At 45.3% G+C, this 24,110-nt stretch overlaps 2 protein-coding genes and 2 long non-coding RNA genes across 4 annotated transcripts; 1 reads left to right on the top strand and 3 right to left on the bottom strand.

The window, feature by feature from the left end:
• Positions 1 to 975: 975 nt before the first annotated feature.
• LOC120663992 lies at positions 976 to 4,594 on the bottom strand. Its single transcript, XR_005670678.1, has 2 exons — positions 3,696 to 4,594; positions 976 to 3,606 (listed from the first exon to the last, which is right to left on the bottom strand). It is a non-coding gene; the product is annotated as an uncharacterized LOC120663992 (long non-coding RNA).
• A 9,891-nt stretch (positions 4,595 to 14,485) lies between these two features.
• On the top strand, positions 14,486 to 15,284 carry LOC120668095. Its single transcript, XM_039948039.1, has one exon. The coding sequence runs from the start codon at positions 14,619 to 14,621 to the stop codon at positions 14,985 to 14,987; it is 369 nt and encodes a 122-aa protein (XP_039803973.1). The 5' UTR covers positions 14,486 to 14,618; the 3' UTR covers positions 14,988 to 15,284.
• Positions 15,285 to 18,034: 2,750 nt separating this feature from the next.
• LOC120663991 lies at positions 18,035 to 20,856 on the bottom strand. The gene is made up of 3 exons (XR_005670677.1): positions 20,635 to 20,856; positions 20,275 to 20,434; positions 18,035 to 18,991 (listed from the first exon to the last, which is right to left on the bottom strand). It is a non-coding gene; the product is annotated as an uncharacterized LOC120663991 (long non-coding RNA).
• Positions 20,857 to 21,533: 677 nt separating this feature from the next.
• LOC120663990 lies at positions 21,534 to 22,610 on the bottom strand. Its single transcript, XM_039942947.1, has 2 exons — positions 22,108 to 22,610; positions 21,534 to 22,025 (listed from the first exon to the last, which is right to left on the bottom strand). The coding sequence occupies exons 1-2, from the start codon at positions 22,353 to 22,355 to the stop codon at positions 21,884 to 21,886; spliced, it is 390 nt and encodes a 129-aa protein (XP_039798881.1). The 5' UTR covers positions 22,356 to 22,610; the 3' UTR covers positions 21,534 to 21,883.
• Between the last annotated feature and the right edge of the window lie 1,500 nt (positions 22,611 to 24,110).

Genomic DNA, 24,110 nt, shown 5'->3' with positions numbered 1-24,110 from the left:
TAGTTCAATCAATGTATTCCCAGTTGTAACAAAAAAACACTGGCCTAGGCCTGATATTTGGACACTTGGTGGCAAAGCTTCTATGGAGCTGATATGTCCAGTGTCAGGACCTCCAGTTACAATTGTTTGTAAATTGCATGGAGAATGCACATCGTTCTCTGAAATTACCCCTCAGGTCAGCGTTTGGTCTGAGTTGTATTTCTCATTCCATTTTCAGTATCCAAGCGAACTATGATATTAGTTAACATGAACATTATCACATAGCATCACTTATGCATCCTTATTCAGATAGTTGTAGTTTTGTTCCCCTATGGACTGAGAGTTATGGACTGGAGATATACAATTATAGGGTCAAAATAATAATATATGGCTAACAGCTTGTATATCATTTTTTTTAAAAAAAAATGTAAGGCAGAAAGTCAAAACTTGAAGGCTTAGCCATGATTCTTATTACAAGGTGAAATGTTTAATTCATCTCAAACTGCTCATAATTTTTCACAATGTGGGCTACTAGTGATTATGCAGAGTTTGTTAAATTTACAAAATCAAATAATGATTTTATAAACTATACTTCAATTTAAGGATATAGTAATCACTTCTACCAAAGGTAACAGTGTACATGGACATAGTTTGTAAAAAATTATGTTCTTTTGAAGGCAGCAAATCACAAAAATTGTCGCAAAAGAAAATAAAACGGCAAAGAAGATGCTGGTATGTACCGTCTACCTTACATTTGTGATGCTAGAGAGATTGTATATGTAGATGGGTGAATTCAATTAGAATAATATACTAGTAGACTTTAAGATACCTGTGGATTGGAGTTGGGGCAATATAATGGGGTCTAAACTGAGTCATCTAAGAAGCAGTTAATTGGCTCTGTTCAGACTTCTTGTGGAATGCCAGCAATGGATTATATTATTAGAAGCAGGGATGGGACTGGTTGAACAATCTTTCTTGGGATTATTAGATTATACGTGTTGAAATATTAGGCAATTGCATGATTAAATTTTGAAATAAATAAATCATGAACATAACTAGATCTAGCATGAACAACTCTATCATACTAGTGGCAATGCATAACAGGATCATTAACTTCGAGAACATGATTAAGAATTGAATGGAAAAAATAGTTTACGTACTAAGCCTTGGCTTTTGGGAAGACGAATGGAATTGACCGGACGAAGATGGTGTTGTTGACGGAGTGCAGCAGCCAGTGTCGCAGACGACGGTTCGCCGCGGCGCCTAGCTTGGATGAAGGACGAGCTGTGATGAAGATCTTTGAGCAGTCACGTCGGGCACTTTCCAAAAACCTTATTCGCCCTCTGCCGGTGCAGTATCTCGAGGACGGAGGTTCCAGAGACCTGCTCTCCCGATCGTCGGTGCACGTCGGCGCTCGGGATGGTGCAGACTACGAAGGCGGTGCAGCAGCAAGAAGGAGGCAAAACCCTAACTCGAGTTGATCTATTTATGGTGAAGGGCGATGGGTCATTTATATAGGGAAGCCAAACCGACCTTTGATTAGGATTTCCAAATCTCGCAGACTTGGAGTCCAAGTCGGTTTAGGTTTCTATATCTCGCAGACTTAGAGCACAAGTCACCAAAAAATAAACAACAAAAGGAAGTCGCGCCAGCAAGAAGGAGGCAAAACCCTAACTCGAGTTGATCTATTTCTAGTGAAGGGCGATGGGTCATTTATATAGGGAAGATAAACCGACCTTTGATTAGGATTTCCAAATCTCGCAGACTTGGAGTCCAAGTCGGTTTAGGTTTCTATATCTCGCAGACTTAGAGCACAAGTCACCAAAAAATAAACAGCAAAAGGAAGTCGCGCCAGCAAGAAGGAGGCAAAACCCTAACTCGAGTTGATCTATTTCTGGTGAAGGGCGATGGGTCATTTATATAGGGAAGCCAAACCAACCTTTGATTAGCATTTCCAAATCTCGCAGACTTGGAATCCAAGTCGGTTTAGGTTTCTATATCTCACAGACTTAGAGCACAAGTCACCAAAAAATACAGCAAAAGGAAGTCGCGCCCCCGCAAGGCGAGGAGCCCGGATTTCGGCAAACGCCTGCGTATTTCGCCACGCCCCGCACCGCCGAGCGGGGCTAGCGCGCAAGTGGAGCTCCCTTTCTCTCCAACACACATAGCTTGGAGATGTGAGTATAGTCTCGCTATTTAAGTTAGCTATTCTCACCTTTCACAAGCAAGGTGGAACTATAGGTTGCACCACAACCTCCCTCGTGCACATATATGGGCCTTTGAGATTTATTAGAAATTTCTGAATTTGTCAATGGACCTAGCCCAAAATTCTAACAATAGGAAGCCTATAGGAGGTCGATTATTCATACAGAACTGGAGTTAATTGCACTTATTGTGATACATTGATCAACTTTGAACATATGCCATCAATATGTATTAGGCATATCTCTACTCGTCAAATGAAATGGTATAATTGTAATTGTATATCTAAAGAAGGAAGGAACTAAGTTTGCCTGATCATAAATATAACTGTTGGTCAAAACTCAAACGTTTATGTGAAGTAAAGGTTGTAATTACTCGGGGCAAGGGACTGCACGTTTACAGAGTTCGGACTTGCTCATCTTATACAGGGCAAGTAAATGGTTCAAGCCTTTCTGCACTTTGCCTAAATCACATGAACAAGTTTCTTGTGCATTCCTTTGGTCTTCATCTATGTAACAGTGCTGGTTGATTTTTTTTCTTTTTGCAGCAAAGAAGTGACAAAGGAATAGGAGGATATAAAATGGGGAGTTGTAGAAGAACAACAAAAGCTCTAAGGTCTTGTTTAGATGCCATGTGTAAAGTTTTTGAAATAGAATTTTAGCACATTTAAAGTACTAAACATAGATTAATCACAAAACTAATTACATAACTCATCTATAAACTACGAGACAAATTTATTAAAAATAATTAATTCGTCATTAGCACATGTTTACTGTTGCAATTTATTGTCTAATCATGGTCCAATTAGGCTTTCGTCTCATAATTTACAAGCAAACTATGTAATTAATTTTTTATTTTATCTAGATTTAATATTCCATGCATGTGCCGCAAGATAGTTTTGGAATTTTGAATTTTGCATCTAAACAAGATCTAAGCCAAACAGGGCTAGTGGTAGGAGCCTATAAGCCTAAGAAGCTCTCTCGAGAGGACGAAAGCTTCATTCATATGCAACGCATTTTCTTCGCTGGGATCACATGGAGGATTTTCTGGACTCCTGTGTCCATGTAGGTAGGTCTGGGTTAAAGAGGTGTCTTGGTCTCTATATATATGTAAGACTGCCCTTTGGGCCTTGGTGAATGAAATCAGATCCATTTGGGCCAATAAAAACTCCAAACGTTAGCCTTAATTTTGCTTGCTTGTGTGAATACATAATCTTATATACGTAATGTACATGTATTTATTTTACATTACCCTAAAAAAAATTATTTATTTTACATTTTTGTGGAGCTGAATACTGACGCAATTTCAATTTTATGAAGCTGCTTCTGATCCGAGCAGAATCAGAGATACTACAGCTGTCAGGTGATGCACATCAAGCTCTCCAGACATTGGATTCTATCAAGTCCAAGATGAAAAGTGTTTTTCCTGCGAGATTGGAAGAATTCATGAGAGTACTTCCTCACTGTAGGAATTACATTATCAACACCAACAGGCGCGTGGGAAAGTATACACACCTAAGCATCCTAGTTTGGGTAAGAGTTCATGGGATGATGCACCGTGGGGGCTGGGGGGGGGGGGGGGGGAGCTCGAGCCCCCCTACCCCCACGCAGACAAGGGGAGCCTGTGACAGAACCGCCAAGTTAAACGGCTTAATTAAGCGTAATGGCCATCATTTGAACGCATCAGGCGCATTAGCTTAATTAAGTGTAACCTGACAGCCTGTTTCCAACCCACAGGCCGATCGAAACACACCAGAAGTCTCGCGCGACGGCAAGCACAGACGGTACCAGCATAATATAATTTCACAACAATAGATAATAACATAAATATTTACAAAATAGCTTTAAATTTAGAATTTATATAAAATAAATGACAGCAGCAGAAGAGAATATGACCTGAGAGGAAGAAATTTGATTGAGAACCAATAAAACAATACGATAATTATGAACACGCGAGGACGTCACATCGAGCCCACTGATGCGAATCCTGGTTAGCTTCTATACCTGAAATAGGGTAAACAACAAACCCTGAGTATACTAATACTCAGCAAGACTTACCCGACCAGTGGGTATAACTTAGCCCACATATCTAGACATGCACGGCCTTTGGTCAGTGGTTTGTTTTGCAGAACAGCAACTAGAGGTGTATCCTTACTTTCCATGTTTTAGCCGCATATTTTAAATAGATAAACTCTTACTAATGTTTGCCTGTCTAAACACTCAAGTTGGGACATACAAATTAAGATTCAGAATAGTATCCATTTAATGTTTCTAATATCCTATCTCATTTGCTACGGTGTGACAAAGAGACCAAGGCCCTCATAACCGCGAGACACGGCGAATCGATCCGATTTAACCTTGCAAGGTGGACCTAACCAACACGGCCCGTATTTGCCCCGTCGGACAATACAAACCAACCATTCCCCTCCCCGCCTCGAACTACAGAACCGCCCCACCTACATATAGTCAGCCGGGCTCAACGAGAGACCACCAAAAGTAAACATATGCATCCCAATTCTCCGCGACTACCCGACTCGCCCTAAGGGGTGGTGATGAAGTTCTGTACTTTCGAAACAAGGCAGTACTCGGATTACCGGTTTCGACTACCTCCTACTCCCGGCATGCGGTTAGTACAATTCAAACTCGATCACAGGGCCAGGCAACGAACGGTCCTTAACCGACACAGGCGGGGCTAATCTTTCCCCGCCCGGTCTCCATTTTCTTTTCCTTATCCAACCTATTCCAATATTCCATATACTCAAAATAACGAGATATCCTATATCTCGCGAGTGACCCGAAATCACTCGTCTTCTACCGAGTTCTATTAAGCATAGCATTTCTATCGTCCTCTACATACTAGTATAACTCGAGGAGACCTAGAGATCATGCAATTAGGGTTTCAAATAATTCCTGAACCTAATGCACAAGTAATAGAAACATAATATAGGTGTCATAGTTTGAAATAAACGGATGTGCACCGGGGCTTGCCTGGGAATAACACTAGGTCAGTGTTAGTTAAAGAACAACTGCTCGGTGAGCATCTTTCTTCGGTCATGCACATCGGGATCCATCCATCCATCTTCAAGATGTATCCACCATTCACCGTCTTCTGGTTCGGCTTCAATGTCACATCCCTCACGTGGTTCATCTATCGTACCTAAATGAAATGCAGCAATGCATATGTATGAATGCACAGTTCTGAGTTGCTCAACAATATAGATGCTATTATTTTTCCTTCACGATAAAGTTGTAGTCTAACAAGTAGCAACAATCATATCACATGGGCAATCGTTTATATAGTAGTTAACTACATTTCTAACTACCCATGGCATCATGATCAACGGCACAAAAGAAGTTCATTAACTGCACAAACAAGCAGTAGTTGATTCCTATAACATGCAGGTCATGGCTTGCTAATAATTAAATAACTCAGTACATAAACAAAAACAATTTCAGTAAAAAATATTCTAAACAAAAGGTACAAAGAGCAATCTACTCTGTAAAAATCATTTCATTTCATGCACCCATTTAATCCGAACAATTCATTCATTCAGACAACTCCTAGAACAAGATTGAATTATACAAGTCAAACTAGATCAAAACAGAAGCTCAAAATTTAACAGGAGGTTGACACAGAAATGAACTAGCGACTGTGAATTTTTCATGATTTTATCTATACTGAATTAATTATGAGAAAATAAACAAAACAGATAGTAGATTAGCAAGATTCATTTTTAGCTCCTGTTCTTGTCATGAACTGAGGCTCAAACTTCCTGGACAAGCTAAGCTACTCAAAAAGAACATGCAGAAATATTTTCATGATTTATTACGAACAGAAACTATTTACCATAATTAAAGTCTACTAAACAAGGATTAAATCAAATAAATAGCTACACCAAAGAACTAATCATGAAATTTTTATAGCAATACTAGTGTTATAAGAACAAACTACCATAAAAGTTTCACTGCAATACCTAGCTTCAAACAGTAGTTAAGAAAAAGATAAAATCAACCAATATTTATGCACTAGTAACACAAATCCAATTCTACAGCAAAAACTTGCAACTAACACCTACCATATTATGGTTCTACTGCATAGATCTCTTCAAGAGGATTCCAAAACAACAAGATTTTCTATTTTATGAATTTTCTACGAATTGATATTGAATTTCAAAGTTTACAGCTAGAAATTACAAAGAAGTCCTTAAAGCACTATTCATCTGAGTCATGGACTTCGCAGAAAACACCCTGGGATTCTTTTTATTGCTGTCTGGAGTCCCTGGTCGCGAAAAACAGGGGAGGGGTGAAAGGGAAACGGTGATTCCGGCCATGGGAGGGCTGGCCGGCGGCGAGGGAGGGGTGGAGGAGCGAGAGGAGATCGGCGCGGACCTGTAGGTGGCCTTGGAGCGCGAGGAGGTGGTCCGTGGTGGCGGTTCCATGGCGGGCGGCGGCCGGCAGTGGTACTGTGCCGCTGCGGCGGCGTTCCGGCGTGGCTGGGCAAGCGGGGTTGGGCCGTGGAGAATCAGTAGGAGGTGGAGAAGCTATTTCGGTGGCCGGCTTGGGTGGAGGAAGGCCGGAGGTGGGAGCACGGCGTGCAAGGCCGGCGGCAGCCATGGCGGGCGACGAGGCGCGCTCTGGGCAGCAGGGGAAAAGGGCTAGGGCTCGGCTCTCGCGTGAGCAGGGGAGAAGCTTCGTGCGACGCGTCGTTGTGGCGTGCGCGAGCGGCGCCGTGGCCAAATTGGCCACGGTGAGCACGCACGGGAGAGGGAGCAAGCTACACGTGGGCTTGATATTTTTGACCAAGTTTGAATCTTCAAATCATGTTTAGCACTCCTAATTGAGGGATGTTACAATCCTACCCCCTTAAAGAAATCTCGTCCCGAGATTTAAAGGGAGATGCAGTAAAGGAGAACAATCGATAAACTCAGGGACAAGGATCGGCCGATGTGGTGCTAGTTTCTAGATTAATCAATATAGCTGATTTTAATGGTATAAATATTGCCAGCTGATTTGCTAATTCCTTGCTCGATATGGTTCTGGAAGACATAAGTTTTATAGCAACTATACTGGCATTACCTAACTGGAGATTAACTGTAACACGGGGTGAGCTAATCAATTGTTTTTCCACACTAAAAAGCTTCAGGGCTTCAGCTTTTGCCGTAAGTGTCTGTGGATAATATATGTGGACACAATCACCATCAAAGTTGGCTGAAAAGGTCCGGTTGATTATTCTCATACTAACAGAAAGTAGGATTTTTAAAGAATAGAGGTTCTAAGCTTCTCAACGAATATGAATCAGGGAGATTTCTGAGAAGAATCAAATTCTCCATTTGATGGTGAATCTAGATAGAAAAGACATCCAGGTGAGTTTTCAGGAACTCAAGGAAACTGAAAAGAAAGGGCATCAAGACAAGTTTTTCTCAATAATATTCTTGCTCGATATTATTTGTTAATTAACTTGTATGATGCAGGATGCACATGATGCCATGCCAGTTAGTGTACTACTAACCCAGAAACTCAAACCTAAAACAACCCATTCGCGTCGTTATTTGTCTAGGGCCTACCCCCTTAAAAGATCAAACTAGAGAAAAATGATTCCAAAGATTTCACAAAAAGAATTGGCGATGTAGTTTCGTCCACATGCACTCAAGCACCAGCGCGCACCTAGTAGCACAATCGCATGGTGGCCACACACGCGAGGCTCTAGGTTCCGTCGCGGCACTAGAGATCATGGGACAAATCTCCACCGCCCAAGAATCAATAATAGCACCCCGAATAACACAAATGGATCAAAAGAGATTATAGAAGTCGGAAGAAACCAGAGAATGTACTCAAAAGCACGAGCACACATAGTCAGCCGAACTACCACCAATGTCTCCCATGATCATGCAGTAACCTAGCACGACCCAACAATGCAAGGCGATGTAATGCAACAAACGTGCGACCTCATTCCTGCAGGATGACTATAATGCAGGTAATTAAAATCTTTAACTTATTCACATTGATTCGAGCAAGAATGCAAGTGGATCCATATTAAGGGTAGGAATCAAAATGATTAAGAATAAAGGATATCAATACTCGAAGAACAATAGAATGTCTTTAGTCACTAAGGATAGTTGGGATGGATTATCTTCGAGCATTTGAATGAATGGTCTAGAGGCAAATTAATGTGGACCAATACTAGAAAAGATCATTGTTTGGATCAATTGGAAAGGTCGTTGAGCCACTAATCGGTTAATTGTAGTTAGTTATGGTATGAAAGTTATACCAAAATAACCAACCAAGGGTTTCACCTAAGGATAATATCTTTATTTGGACTTTCGAAGATAATGAGAATGTTAAGAAAGACCTGACCATTACTACTGAGTCGTAACTATAAGCATAGAAGGCACTGGATCAAAGGGGCCAAGTTTAGTCTGGAGATCCATATAAACATTCCCCTAAGGTCGTTAAAATTTCTATAATATGTAAATCTATAATTTCTCACATCTTTCTCATAATCAAGTTTTTCAGGAAAATTTATTTGGATAGCTAGAAGTTGGATCGATAGTAGTATAGCGCAAAATTTCAAAACAGCGATGTATGCTCTTAGTGAACGAGTATTGGATGCACCAGAAAAACCACCAAAAACTCCACACATGATGATATGATGATGCATGCTCGTCTAATTTCGTCCTCTCCAAAATTTGCCAACATAATTATATGGCAATATACGTGGATACTCGGTGGCATACATACGTACTCTCCCTATTATATATCTAGTCGTTTTGTACTCGTTCTAACTCACGCAATCGTTTGTTAGTGTACCTGCAGAAAATCACATGATATACATATATATATCCACTACTGGACCCTTCGTGCCAGCACACACGAACGGCCCCCATGTGTCCTACGCCACATGGGTAACGCATATGCAGTTGCCCACATATTCACACATACATCACCATCCACTATAGAAATGGCGCCCATGCGTTTAACGCTGCATGGACAGCGCTGCATACGTTACTGAGGCAACGTATTCACTTCCCGTACAAATCGCCTTACGGGACACCCAAGGGTAAACGTGTCCCAAGGTACATGGTCATGGCCAATCGCATGACAGATTTACATCTCGTAACATTGCCTTACGAGATGGCCGTGATTGCAATCACACGGCGGGAAGTCCGCACTCCATATCAGGCGGCAGATAGCGACAGGCTCATTTGAATTGAGCCTTATCACATCCTCGTATGCTCATCATACGGGATCCGCGCACGTATGAAACACGTGGGCTATTCTAAGGGACTACCAAGAATGTTTACCTTGCTTACCTTAGCGTAGGTGCGTCGATACAATATTAAATAAATATTATGTAAGAAAGTAAGTTTTGACATAAATGTAATGTGCTGGAAATCAGTTGATATTATATAGAGCCACCTGATTTAACTTACACTATATAGGGCTTACGTACTAATCTTCCTTAAACCCTTAAGCGCAAAGAGGCGTATCTTTCTAAAACTCATTTTTAATTTTGAAAACACTAAAAATAATCATGCTAGTACCCTCCCTGGTGCATTTCAGCTCTGATACCAGCTGTGACAGAACCGCCAAGTTAAACGGCTTAATTAAGCGTAATGGCCATCATTTGAACGCATCAGGCGCATTAGCTTAATTAAGTGTAACCTGACAGCCTGTTTCCAACCCACAGGCCGATCGAAACACACCAGAAGTCTCGCGCGACGGCAAGCACAAACGGTACCAGCATAATATAATTTCACAACAATAGATAATAACATAAATATTTACAAAATAGCTTTAAATTTAGAATTTATATAAAATAAATGACAGCAGCAGAAGAGAATATGACCTGAGAGGAAGAAATTTGATTGAGAACCAATAAAACAATACGATAATTATGAACACGCGAGGACGTCACATCGAGCCCACTGATGCGAATCCTGGTTAGCTTCTATACCTGAAATAGGGTAAACAACAAACCCTGAGTATACTAATACTCAGCAAGACTTACCCGACCAGTGGGTATAACTTAGCCCACATATCTAGACATGCACGGCCTTTGGTCAGTGGTTTGTTTTGCAGAACAGCAACTAGAGGTGTATCCTTACTTTCCATGTTTTAGCCGCATATTTTAAATAGATAAACTCTTACTAATGTTTGCCTGTCTAAACACTCAAGTTGGGACATACAAATTAAGATTCAGAATAGTATCCATTTAATGTTTCTAATATCCTATCTCATTTGCTACGGTGTGACAAAGAGACCAAGGCCCTCATAACCGCGAGACACGGCCAATCGATCCGATTTAACCTTGCAAGGTGGACCTAACCAACACGGCCCGTATTTGCCCCGTCGGACAATACAAACCAACCATTCCCCTCCCCGCCTCGAACTACAGAACCGCCCCACCTACATATAGTCAGCCGGGCTCAACGAGAGACCACCAAAAGTAAACATATGCATCCCAATTCTCCGCGACTACCCGACTCGCCCTAAGGGGTGGTGATGAAGTTCTGTACTTTCGAAACAAGGCAGTACTCGGATTACCGGTTTCGACTACCTCCTACTCCCGGCATGCGGTTAGTACAATTCAAACTCGATCACAGGGCCAGGCAACGAACGGTCCTTAACCGACACAGGCGGGGCTAATCTTTCCCCGCCCGGTCTCCATTTTCTTTTCCTTATCCAACCTATTCCAATATTCCATATACTCAAAATAACGAGATATCCTATATCTCGCGAGTGACCCGAAATCACTCGTCTTCTACCGAGTTCTATTAAGCATAGCATTTCTATCGTCCTCTACATACTAGTATAACTCGAGGAGACCTAGAGATCATGCAATTAGGGTTTCAAATAATTCCTGAACCTAATGCACAAGTAATAGAAACATAATATAGGTGTCATAGTTTGAAATAAACGGATGTGCACCGGGGCTTGCCTGGGAATAACACTAGGTCAGTGTTAGTTAAAGAACAACTGCTCGGTGAGCATCTTTCTTCGGTCATGCACATCGGGATCCATCCATCCATCTTCAAGATGTATCCACCATTCACCGTCTTCTGGTTCGGCTTCAATGTCACATCCCTCACGTGGTTCATCTATCGTACCTAAATGAAATGCAGCAATGCATATGTATGAATGCACAGTTCTGAGTTGCTCAACAATATAGATGCTATTATTTTTCCTTCACGATAAAGTTGTAGTCTAACAAGTAGCAACAATCATATCACATGGGCAATCGTTTATATAGTAGTTAACTACATTTCTAACTACCCATGGCATCATGATCAACGGCACAAAAGAAGTTCATTAACTGCACAAACAAGCAGTAGTTGATTCCTATAACATGCAGGTCATGGCTTGCTAATAATTAAATAACTCAGTACATAAACAAAAACAATTTCAGTAAAAAATATTCTAAACAAAAGGTACAAAGAGAAATCTACTCTGTAAAAATCATTTCATTTCATGCACCCATTTAATCCGAACAATTCATTCATTCAGACAACTCCTAGAACAAGATTGAATTATACAAGTCAAACTAGATCAAAACAGAAGCTCAAAATTTAACAGGAGGTTGACACAGAAATGAACTAGCGACTGTGAATTTTTCATGATTTTATCTATACTGAATTAATTATGAGAAAATAAACAAAACAGATAGTAGATTAGCAAGATTCATTTTTAGCTCCTGTTCTTGTCATGAACTGAGGCTCAAACTTCCTGGACAAGCTAAGCTACTCAAAAAGAACATGCAGAAATATTTTCATGATTTATTACGAACAGAAACTATTTACCATAATTAAAGTCTACTAAACAAGGATTAAATCAAATAAATAGCTACACCAAAGAACTAATCATGAAATTTTTATAGCAATACTAGTGTTATAAGAACAAACTACCATAAAAGTTTCACTGCAATACCTAGCTTCAAACAGTAGTTAAGAAAAAGATAAAATCAACCAATATTTATGCACTAGTAACACAAATCCAATTCTACAGCAAAAACTTGCAACTAACACCTACCATATTATGGTTCTACTGCATAGATCTCTTCAAGAGGATTCCAAAACAACAAGATTTTCTATTTTATGAATTTTCTACGAATTGATATTGAATTTCAAAGTTTACAGCTAGAAATTACAAAGAAGTCCTTAAAGCACTATTCATCTGAGTCATGGACTTCGCAGAAAACACCCTGGGATTCTTTTTATTGCTGTCTGGAGTCCCTGGTCGCGAAAAACAGGGGAGGGGTGAAAGGGAAACGGTGATTCCGGCCATGGGAGGGCTGGCCGGCGGCGAGGGAGGGGTGGAGGAGCGAGAGGAGATCGGCGCGGACCTGTAGGTGGCCTTGGAGCGCGAGGAGGTGGTCCGTGGTGGCGGTTCCATGGCGGGCGGCGGCCGGCAGTGGTACTGTGCCGCTGCGGCGGCGTTCCGGCGTGGCTGGGCAAGCGGGGTTGGGCCGTGGAGAATCAGTAGGAGGTGGAGAAGCTATTTCGGTGGCCGGCTTGGGTGGAGGAAGGCCGGAGGTGGGAGCACGGCGTGCAAGGCCGGCGGCAGCCATGGCGGGCGACGAGGCGCGCTCTGGGCAGCAGGGGAAAAGGGCTAGGGCTCGGCTCTCGCGTGAGCAGGGGAGAAGCTTCGTGCGACGCGTCGTTGTGGCGTGCGCGAGCGGCGCCGTGGCCAAATTGGCCACGGTGAGCACGCACGGGAGAGGGAGCAAGCTACACGTGGGCTTGATATTTTTGACCAAGTTTGAATCTTCAAATCATGTTTAGCACTCCTAATTGAGGGATGTTACAGAGCCCACCCGAAGCCCCCCTTGATTTCTCTACGCCATGGAAGAGAGATGCAGCGAGATGCCTTTAGGATCCATGAAACTGGCCCACAACACTGCCTAGTTATCTGTTGGGCTTCACGTGTGATGGCTTTCGGCTCACAGGCAGTCATTTGAAGCCTCCCAACTATTATTTCCAGGCTCCGCCCCTGCCGATGATAGCTCTGCTGCTGCTAGGGCTACCTACTTTGGTTTGATTGCAATGATTTGAACACAGTGGGCGGGCCGAAGGATGCTGCCAGAGTTGCTCTTGTTGCTCTGTGTTCAGTGATAGTGCTAGTGGCAACTACAAGCCCATGCTAAGACCCAATAAGAAATAAATGAGGCTAAGCATCATTTACCAGTGCATTGAGTGGATGTTTCTTGATGTCTGACCCAGTATCTCAAGGGGGGAATCAACCGCGGCCGATGCGTGTTGGGGCCGCTACGGGGAGGTATGTCGGGGAGTCGGCCAGGGTGGGGACGCGGCCGGCGCAGGGGCACACTTCGGGGAGGTGGGCAGGGCAAAGGCGGCAGCGGCCGGGTGGCGTGTGGAGGCCGGCGGTGCTAGCGGGATCTGGAGCGTGGAGCTCGTCGCACGTTGGAGCCGGGAGCCGCGCCATAGGGGATGCATGACGGAGATGTCGGGGAACTCCGGCGACGTGAGTGCCGTGGAGCTCCAATGACGGCGGCGGCACGTCGGTGGAGCTCTTCTCCCTTGACGACCTCGATCGGCTGCAACTGTGCGCCAATCTCCGCCACATCTCAGTCCACGGCCCAGCTTCCTCGCTACGGGCAAGATCCATGCCAACACCAGTGCGATTGACTCGCTACGCAGCCTCGGCAATGCCAGCACTTGTGGTGCGCGATGGTCGTGGTGTCCGGCTACGCCACAGGGCCGCACCGCCTCGTCAGTGGTTGGCGCTCGTGCCGTCACTCTCTTGACGGACGAACCCGAGAGGGTTCCCGAGATTTCAGGTGGACAAAGAAACAGGCAGACCAAACAGATTCGCAATCGAACGGGTCGTGAGTTCGCTGGATCGGACAGCCGATGGGCTAACGGGCGACGTGGCCCTATCCGTTTGCCTGTTTTTGGTTCAGCTTTCATATTATAGAGATAGAGATTATCAAACTGGCCATGATACTCCATCAATATTTATTTTCTTTTCTCTTCCTTAGATTAGACAGTGTGGCTCTCGTCTTCTCGAGCGCACGCGATCGGTGACGAAGATGCATGCGTTGGGATTTCTTTTCGAATCTAATGATCTATATATCCCGGCCGCGGCGTCGTTCCTGAACAGAAAGGGCGCCGGCGTTGTTGGGTTGCGCCCTTGTCTGGCCCGGCTGTTGAGTTCAGTTACTAGTCCAGGGCAGATACGGCCGACCCATGCACTCACACCCAGCACCTGCCGCCACGCGATGCAAGCAGGTTCCTTTTTTTTTATCTATGGTACTCTCTAGCTATATATATAAAAGGCCACACACCCCTCTCGGTCTCAGGTGAGCTAGCTGTAGCTAGTGACGCGCCGCGTGCTGCCAGGTGGGTCCCTGATCCGCTCGATCGTTGGTCTCTTCTCGCTCGTCACTGGCGACACTGAATTCGATCGATCTCCCGTCTGCAGATGGAAGCATGCGAGGAGAGGGGGAAGGCGGCGAGCACCAAGCAGCAGCTGGCGAGGAGCAGCAGCAGCAACCGGACGACGACGCTGCCCGGCGGCCGGAGGAGGTGGTCCTCGTCGGCGGACCTGGACACCGACGGCGGTGCCGCCACCGCGATGCTCAGCAGAAGCTACTCCACCACGGCAGCCATGGCGCCCGCCGACATCACCGCGGACAGCGGCGGCGTCGAGGGGGAGCAGCAGCAGCGTAGGAGGAGGCGCGGGGCCGGCGCGCGGCTGTCCCGCAAGATCAAGGAGCAGCGGGCGCGCTTCTACATCGTGCGCCGCTGCGTCTCCATGCTCGTCTGCTGGCACGACGACGCCGACTACTAGCAACTAGCACTACTAGTAGCAGCTGCTCCGTCGTCCGGCCGCCGAATCTAATCCAACCGCCAGCTAGCTAGCCGTCCTTCTGCATGCATGCATGCAGCCGCCGAATCATCATGCATCGTCATCCTCATCATTTAATTTATCTCCATGTATACTCCGGCGTTCCGGCCGCCGGCGCCCAAGGCGTCTGCTTTGATCTGCCCGGAGATAGATGGAGATTGGAGAGTGTTCGATCCGATCCCTCCCTTCTCTCTTGTTCGTTTTTACCAAGTTTGGAATTAATGAGACTGGAGTTCGATCGCGTGACGTCTTCCATTGATCTGAATATTTTTCATGTTCGATTCTCACTCAAGGGGTCATGTGATTCTCGCTCAAGGATGCATGCCACGGCATAGTTGTTATTGTCACTCCCATCAGAATTCCGTCACAAAAACTGACCTCGGATCCGCAGGAAAGAAACTAACGGAAACTTCAGCGCCTTTCTAGCTCCTTGGTTTCATGCTTTTGTATTTGGATGCATGCACGCACCGAACTCTTGGTGGATGAATGGACAGCAGCTGGCTTTGCTTTGCTAGCGTACGCCCGGCATGTACAACGGGCAGCAACTGATGATAGATGATCCATCGGCAGTGACACTAGTGTGACAAGCTTGCATTGCTTGGTAAGATAAGCACAAAGCTAGCTAGCTAGTAACCGCATGCATGCAGCTGTCACTGGTGTGTCAAGTGCGTGATGGATCAGCTGGCTGCACTCACAGTTGTGCCAGTACACTACAATGCAAGGTGTCATGCAGGCTAGGTATCGCATTCACACCAAGAGAGAGGCGATCGACACGGCCGGGCACAACGAGAGGGTGGGACGATGGATCTAGGCTTGGGAATTTGGGATCCTTATATTGATTTTCTGTATATGGCACCACCAGTCAGCTCATCAGATCTTGATGACGGACGGACGGTGAAAAAATAAAAGCGATCAAAGTGAATGTTTAGTGGCTGGAGTTTTCTTAGGCCAGTCTCAAGGTGAGTTTCATGGAGGATTTCATGGTATTAAATATCATCATTTTGCTGATATGACAAGGTGAGAGAAGGATAAAGTTTCATAGGATGTGAGGAGAGTTTGATCACCATAAAACTCATCTGGCACAGTTACCTAGTTCCCAGTACGTCTAGATAACTATGCCATGAAATTGTGCACTGAGACTGGCCTTAAATTAATGTCAGCTAGCTTATCCATGCCAGCCGGACATCATATATGCCATTAGCTCCAGCTCTTAAGAACTTATTAGTACTCCCTCCGTTTCAGAAATTTGAGACGTTTTAGTTTCATTCTTAATCACTGCGTTAGGCAGGCTGGAGCTGGAGTGGTGTGAGAGAAAAACACTGTTACCTGGCTGGTGGTTGGAGGCTGGAGCTGGAGCGATGTGAGAGAGAAAAACTGTAGCACTGGAGGGCTGGAGAACAGCCGAACGCAGTGAATGAAGATTCTCTAATAACTTTGACCCGAATTTGTAATGGGTTTATTAGCTTCATTATGCATATATAAATATACTACTAAAGGGGGAAATGGAAAAAATGTATAATTTTGCAAACCCATAGCATATATCTTTTTTTTCACGATCGTGTCTAAGCACGTTTTTCATTATGAGGGAAGCAAGAATTTTTTTTTACAAAGGAAGGGAGAGAGCACCCCCGAAACACATGCTCTGCACGATTACAAGATCAGGTTGTCGCGACCATGAAGAAAACCCATAGCATATAGTATATCATTATATGATTAACTTGCATATACAGACTAACAAAAGGGGAAACAGAAAAAAGATATAATTTTGCAAACACTGAACTTAAATTGCATTTTAGCAATACGCAAATGCATGGTACTAATGCACAAATCGATCGGTTTTGCCTATATTAAAATATTTTAATCGTTGATCCCGCATGACAAAAGGAGTGGAATATAATGTGTGGGCTCGATGCGACGAAAATGGGGAGGAGCTGGCGCGCCCCTACATACTCTTGCCCGAGCATGCCGTTGGTGGCTTCTTCTATCGTTGCATTGGGTTGGAGATCCCACGTGATTTTTGTTGGCGACCTTCATCTGGGTTAGCACCAGACGACACTAGCTAGGCCACGAGAAGATAGAGACGAACGAGCGTTTAGTACTTATTAGCTACCATATGTAATCACATTGTACATATATTATATTGTCATCTTCATCGAGTTGATGCTACGATCACTGGTCACTATATATAGCCATAGGCTGGAGGAGAAGATTGACAGCGGATCATCGAGTGCAGGCGGCGATGGATCGACGACCTAATAATACATTCCCCATACCAAACAACCCCTTGATCATTAGTAGTATCAGCGCGGTTGTTTATTAGTAGCACTACTCAGTGATTTATTATGTCTGCCATTGAACTATATATATATATATATATATATATATATATATATATATATATATATATATATGACACCGCTATTTCATACCCTTACCCGAGCACACCCACCCCGCGCCTGGCTCCCGACGCGTCGCTCCGAGGCTCGCGATTTTTTTTTTGTTGTTGACGCGAGGCCGGTTTTCTTCCGTCCCGTCCTGCCGGCGCGCGCACGTCTCCGAGCAGTTGTGCTCCCGACGTGTCGATCCAAGCCAACCCGTCCTGCCGGCGCGCGCACGTGGAGTCGCAGTGCCTAGTTTGTTTTGACCCACGCGTACATGTCTCCATCCGTGCTGCCGAGATGCGCTGGGCATAACACCATGGACTTTATTTTTGAAATCCCAATAATATTTTGACAACAACTACTAGTACGATGTTGCATTCGTTTTCTTACTAATAAACTCAATTTTCTTGTGATGGTAGAAGCCAATAAGGGAGACTCAATCAAGCATTATTTCTACATAAAGCTTTCAGATTTTTTTTTCAAGCTCTGAAACTCGTAAGGCAATTCAACCGCATCAGGTCAGCACAGTACATCAAACCTACTAGCAAAAACAGGACTTGCAAAGTCTCCTGAAGCTATCTACCAGAACAGAAAAATGGCCGATTCTCATCTTGTAGCCAAAGCAGTAACACTTTTGATTTCTGAAGAGATGAACTCTGATATTGGATACATTAAACATTGACACTGCTCAGAGGCAAGGTGCAGAGTAAACACCAATATGTATCAAACAGAATGGTGGTAACTACAACTAATGTTATCGTGCAAAATTGTTGCAGTAATACTTCCACAATGCTTTCACCAATTTGTATGTTCTGGAATCAGAAGAACAATTCAAACTTCTTCGGATCAGCAGAGTTTTTTTGAAGCCATCTAAACAAAAAGGTGTGCAGCCAGTTCTCTTTTCATTGTATCTGAAGCAGCGATGCAAACAATTTCTGAAAAGATGAACTGTGATGTTGCTGTCAGAAGTCTTGCTATCATATTCCTCTAGGCATCAACATCTGGGTGGACAAACTCCTGAGAAGCTGAATTCATGAGGGATCAAGGAAAAACAGTGACACGGTTAGGGACTAGATAGCATATGCTAGAACTCTGGCGCTTTGGAAATCTATGTTCAAGTAGTCATCCCCCTCCATGAACGAGATACGTCGCCGCAACAATGGTGGAGCCTGCTGCATTGGAACAGAGCATTGTTAACTAAATGAACAATATGAACACGTCGCAATGAGAACAAAATGTTCCAACCTAGATAAACTGTTATAGTTACGATCTATCAAGAAATGACCAAGATTTGACACTACGTCGAATAGCTCAAATTGCCCAAACAAACATCGTGAGAAAAAAATCCATGAACTGCTGCCTAAAGTAAACTCCTATAGCCTGAATGGCAAAGCTAACTCCTATCGCCTGAAAACAAAGGTAACTTCAGTCACATGAGATTTAGGACGCGTGAAGGAAAAGGGATCACGAAGCTACAGATTGCAACAATCGACATCCCAATTTGAGCTACATCGCACACAAATGTTGATGGTCGCCAAAGATGCTCTCGTGGAAAGGGTCTCCGATCTGCACACATGTACACAAGGATTAGTACTGGCTAATAGGCTCCTGACATGCCAGAAAATACTTCATGACGCCCATTATCACTAAATATGGGGCACAAGCAAAAAAGAAGCTGAACTGGTTGCCTCAGCACCCAGCCATCACTAAATTTGGGACTGCTAATAAGCTGAAAACACTAGGTCACTAAATTTGGGACTGCCAATAAGCTGAAAACACCAGAAGGTACACCCACTACTCAATTTAATTCTTTAACCTCTCACCATTATTACAAATTGTCCCCACTAACCGTCTCCACCAACGCGGGTTATCAAGCAGCAGCAGGGGAATAGAATACTAACTGACTGAAAACACCAGCAGGTACTCGATTTAATTTTTCAACCTAATGATTATTATTACACACCATCGCCACCAACACAGGCAATCAAGAAACAGCTGGGGGATAGAATGAAGGTAAGAAAAGGGGGGCACAACTGCAACATGAACAAATCATCAAGAAACTGAACTATAAAATAATGAAACAGGGAAAAGAATGACGCAGCTACCAATTGGAACAACCTATGACCTATTTTGAACTACAACCTGGACAAATCATCAGAACCTCCAAGGTAAATCAACCAACGGAAATTAAATGGTCTGCAGATAGAAGATTGTATGCAGTAACACAAAAATAGGAGAAAGTATTTCTGTATGGCAAAACCTTACATTGTACAGAACACCATCTTCATTACTAGTGTGATTTTAAGTCATCCAAAATAACAGTTTTAATCTTCATTTGTAGCCTGTGAACTAAGAGCAGTCTAGATCCGGAAGGCAATGGACACAAATTATTTTGACTGAACAAAAATGGCCATGGCAAGGCAGCTTTTATATCTCAATGATATAACTGACGAAAGTTGAATATTTTTGATAAATTATGCATCTGATTAATCCACCAAAACATAAAGCTAATCATGCATCATTAGTTACACAGATCCACAACAGAACCACGAAAAACAGCTGCAAGCTCTGTCTAGGCACGGGCAGGGTATTATAATTGTCAGCTAAAAATAAACGGAACCATCAATCAACAAATTCAGCAAAATCTGCCAAATAATTTCCTAGCTAATCTAGTAATCATAACTCTGCCAAGAGATGTTATCTACAACTATCCACGTACGTTGGACTCGGAGATTAATTAGCAAACAAAAAAATCCCCTCCTGAACACATGCACCCGTGGAGTTTCATAAAAAGAATACAATGCACCAGTTGATAATAGAAGAAAGCACAAAAGGGCCGGGCAAGGCACCTGAGGGCAGGGGCCGCGGCACTTGTCCTCTCTGCTGGATGCTTGATTCGGCATTTCGGTGTTGTTGCACGTCGACGTGCATCTGCTCATGGCCACCAGCTCGTCAGCCATGTCACAAGCTCGTCAGCCAGGGATGGGTGACCACGCATCTGGATCGATCCTGCCATCAATGAGAGTCACAAACTCATCACGTTAGGGACTGGAATAGCAGCCAATGGGATGAAATCTCACCCAATCCGGATTTCTTGGCTCATATATTAATTAATAATAAGGCAACAGATCAAAAGAAATCACCTGGTAAGGTATTTAAAGGGGGCAAGTGAAGAAATAAGATAATGGGAAAGATGGATGTGTGCTCACGGATGGCGAACATCGACGGAATCGGTGGTGGCCAAGCACAATGGCGTGGTGGAGGCCTGTGGCATCGGGGCGCGGGGGATCTGCGATGGAGGGCAAGACGTAAATTAAACCAGCAAATCCAGCGAGAGGAAAAAAAACTAGATCATGATTCAAGTCACATGAGGCAGACAAGGACAATATAGATCAGAATCAGAATTGAGAAATAAATATCGCAGCGGAAGGGAGAGAGGAGGATGCGGCACCGGTGTCAGTAGCCCCGTCGGGATGATGGTGCGGCGGTGGGCACGCCGGGAGGAGGAGAGCGACGTCGCGTCATGCGGCGCGGGAAGGCGGTGCGGCTCAGGAGGGCGGTGCGACGCCGGGGTTGGGGGCGAATCTGGGGGAGGGAGCGGCGACGAGAGGGTGGTGCGGCGCCAGGCGTGTCGGGAGGAGATCGACGTCGCGAGGAAGGTACGGCGCTGGGGAGGGTGGTGCGGCGTCAGGAGGGCGGAGCGGCACCGGGGTTGGGGCCGCGTCGCCGACGGCAGGGAGGTGCGCCGGATCCAAGCTGCGCGGTTGGCGGGCGCGTCGGGAGGAGATCGACGTCGCGATGGAGGAGCGGCGCTGGGGAGGGTGGTACGGCGTCGCGAGGGAGGAGCGGCGCCGGGGTTGGGGCGGCGTCGCCGACGGCAGGGAGGTGCGGCGGATCCGAGCCGCGCGGTTTGGGTGGGACGGCTTCGGGAGTGGGCTGGGCTCGTGTTCGGTGGTGGTGGTGGTGGTCGTGGGGAGGTTGGGGGAAAAAACCGGGAGCGGAACACCGGGCGGGAAAAATCAGGCGCGGCGGATCGGGCGCGCTGCAAGGCTCGGGTATGGAATAGCTTATTCTATACCCAATGTATTAAATAGAGCTACTATATATATATATTCAGACTAATGTTTTCTGACCAAAAGAAATTACAGACCAAAATGAGACATTCACATTAATTCATCCAACACGTACACATATTCAGATTTCAAAACCTGTCACAAAAGATTTACAGTGTACAGTATTCATTCCCACGCTGATGATCCAACGAGCACGTACGTATACAGCACGCACCAGTTGAAAGGAAATTATTGGAACATTATTCACGTATATAATTTCTCTGTTGTTGTAGGGGTTGATGGAGCCGGCATGGATGGAACGGAATGGCATGGAATTCACGGTAATATTATAGTACGTAGTAGTTGGTGAATTAGCCATTAGCATGCATGCATGAGGTAGCTAGAGCTACTGCTTGTCGATCTGGCCGAGCTTGCCGAGGCCGTTGCAGTTGGGGCAGACGATCTGGGCCTGGTCCTTCCTCGCCGCGTTCGCCCGCAGCGTCGAGCCCGCCTTGCGGATGAAGCCGGCGCCGTCGCATTCCGGGCACCTGCATGCCGCACAAGGATATATATGATGGAGCAGGAGCAGCATGGATATGGCCGGCCGCTATCTAGGTGATCGACACTTACGTGTCCTTGCGCGAGAAGAGGATGGGGAAGGCCGTGCCCACGAGCGCCACGGCGACCGCGCCGGCGATGAGGTACGTGTTGCCCTCCGCCGCCACGTCGGCCACCGCGGCCACCGCCACCAGCCGCCCGCCGGCCGCTCTTGACCTCGGCGCCCTCATCGACGGCGGCAGCTGCTGCCAAGCGGAGGAGCGGGCCGCCACCGTGCAACAACGACCACCCGCTGGTGCGTTCACGACGGCAGCCGCCATTGGTGGATCGCGCGCACTGATCACCACCGATCGAAGAGAGCAAGAGATGGATGATGGAGCCAAGAGGTACTAATAATGGAGAGGATTCTGCGAGCGAGGAAGCTGGCTGTAGCTCGCGACGAGGAGAGGGGTTAAGGTTGGAGGTGCGTGGTGGCGACGAGGATGAACCGCGACCTCACAAACTGGATTGGGGATAAGCGCGAGGGCGGGCGGGCGGGCAGCCTCTGAGTCATCCAGTCCTCGTCAGCACGAGCTCCAGTGGCCGCCTGCCCATCTTTCTTCTTCTTTTTTACGCTGCCGTGTTTCATCAATCATCATGGAATAATTGAGAATTTGAGACTCAGTTTTATAAAGTTGCCGAATTAATAGTCTTCAAAAAAATAATAAAGTTGCCGAATTAATAGCTTGGGCCTATGGGTGGATGTAAACAATGAGAAGCCCAACCAACTTCATTTCGGCCCATGCGAAGGCAAAAAAAAACAGTGTGTATCAATTTTGTTTTTTTTTTTGCTAAAAAAAGCAACTTTGTTTTTTTATTTTATTTATTTTGTATGCAACACCACATTCCTTGAATCGTGAGTAGTACAAATGTCATGGAGCAACACATGGTCTGATATTCGAAGGCATTATAAAAAAAAAAAGATCACACGCATACATCGACCACGGTAATGAAGAATCGCATCAGGGACTCGGGGTACATACATACTAGAGGAGACCAGAGCAGAGAGCCTGAGCTCAACAAGAAGCTGCGGCGGCAGCCAGAGCAGAGCCTGAGCTTAACAAGAAACTGCCGCGGCAGAGACTGCTACTCCCTTTAAAATACTGCTAAAATGTGGTCCGTTTGAGTGCCGTGCAGCAGCAATCATACATGCAATTCGTTGTGCTGCTAGCTTGCAATTGCATAAACCAGCCAGCAGAGAGGCATGGGAGCAGCCATCAACAATTCAACATGCCATGCTCTCTCTTCAGCAGGTTGTATGCAGATGCCGAGCCAACCACCAGGACTCGGGACAGGCATGTATCCATTGTTTTGTCCTGCCTTCTTTTTCTTTTCCCCAATATATGTGCCAAAGCCGATGACTGAATGGATAACTCGATTGGTGGCTGCAGCCTGCAGAGGCCATGAGGCACTCGTGAAGGAGGAGGACCATCGCTAGGCTCGACTGACTTTTGAATTGAATGGATTCCTCCGCCACCATCGTCACCGGATCCAAGATAGCACTCGGCGCCGTGATAACCACGAAAGGCGACGATTATTATATATACGATTCGAAAAGCAGGTAGGCGGCGATATCAATCGATGGTTGCCACAGGGAAAAGGAAATGGATATACATACATATAATCGTCAGACATTAAGAGCAGCATGGAAATAAACCTTCTCCCTTGAACAGTTTCTTGAAGCAATGGGGAAAGAAACCCGGACACCGCATGTGATTTGGCTTGTGCAGCACATCCACAAGCAACTTGCCCCGTGAATCCGTCGGGTGAGCGAGCCCATAACCAAACATGGCCAGCAGGCTACAGTGCCAAGAGTAGACTCGATCGAACAACAGGTGACCCGGTTTGCGGCAAACAGGCCTGTCTGTCTGTATCTATCAAGTTCATCCCCTCTGGCTTGCCTTGAGGAATGAGCGGTACTCACTTCTGGTTGTGATGAGTGAATTGTCAATCATGCGGTGTGATCGTGTGCTTGGTCTTTGGTTGCAGATACACGGGCGTCGAGTGTCGACGGTGAGCTGTCGTGGAGGTGTTGT

Source organism: Panicum virgatum, chromosome 3N, assembly GCF_016808335.1.
Source record: "Panicum virgatum strain AP13 chromosome 3N, P.virgatum_v5, whole genome shotgun sequence".
In the NCBI taxonomy this organism is placed as follows: domain Eukaryota; kingdom Viridiplantae; phylum Streptophyta; class Magnoliopsida; order Poales; family Poaceae; genus Panicum; species Panicum virgatum.
The sequence above is the reverse complement of the archived record's forward strand: the minus strand, read 5'-3'. Positions and strand labels throughout refer to the sequence as shown.

Coding starts and splice junctions, on each gene's coding strand:
- LOC120668095 (XM_039948039.1), top strand. CDS start 14,619: ATGGAAGCATGCGAGGAGAGGGGGAAGGCGGCGAGCACCAAGCAGCAG.
- LOC120663990 (XM_039942947.1), bottom strand. CDS start 22,355: ATGGCGGCTGCCGTCGTGAACGCACCAGCGGGTGGTCGTTGTTGCACG. Junction 22,026..22,107: donor CTCTTCTCGCGCAAGGACAC/GTAAGTGTCGAT, acceptor TGCGGCATGCAG/GTGCCCGGAATGCGACGGCG.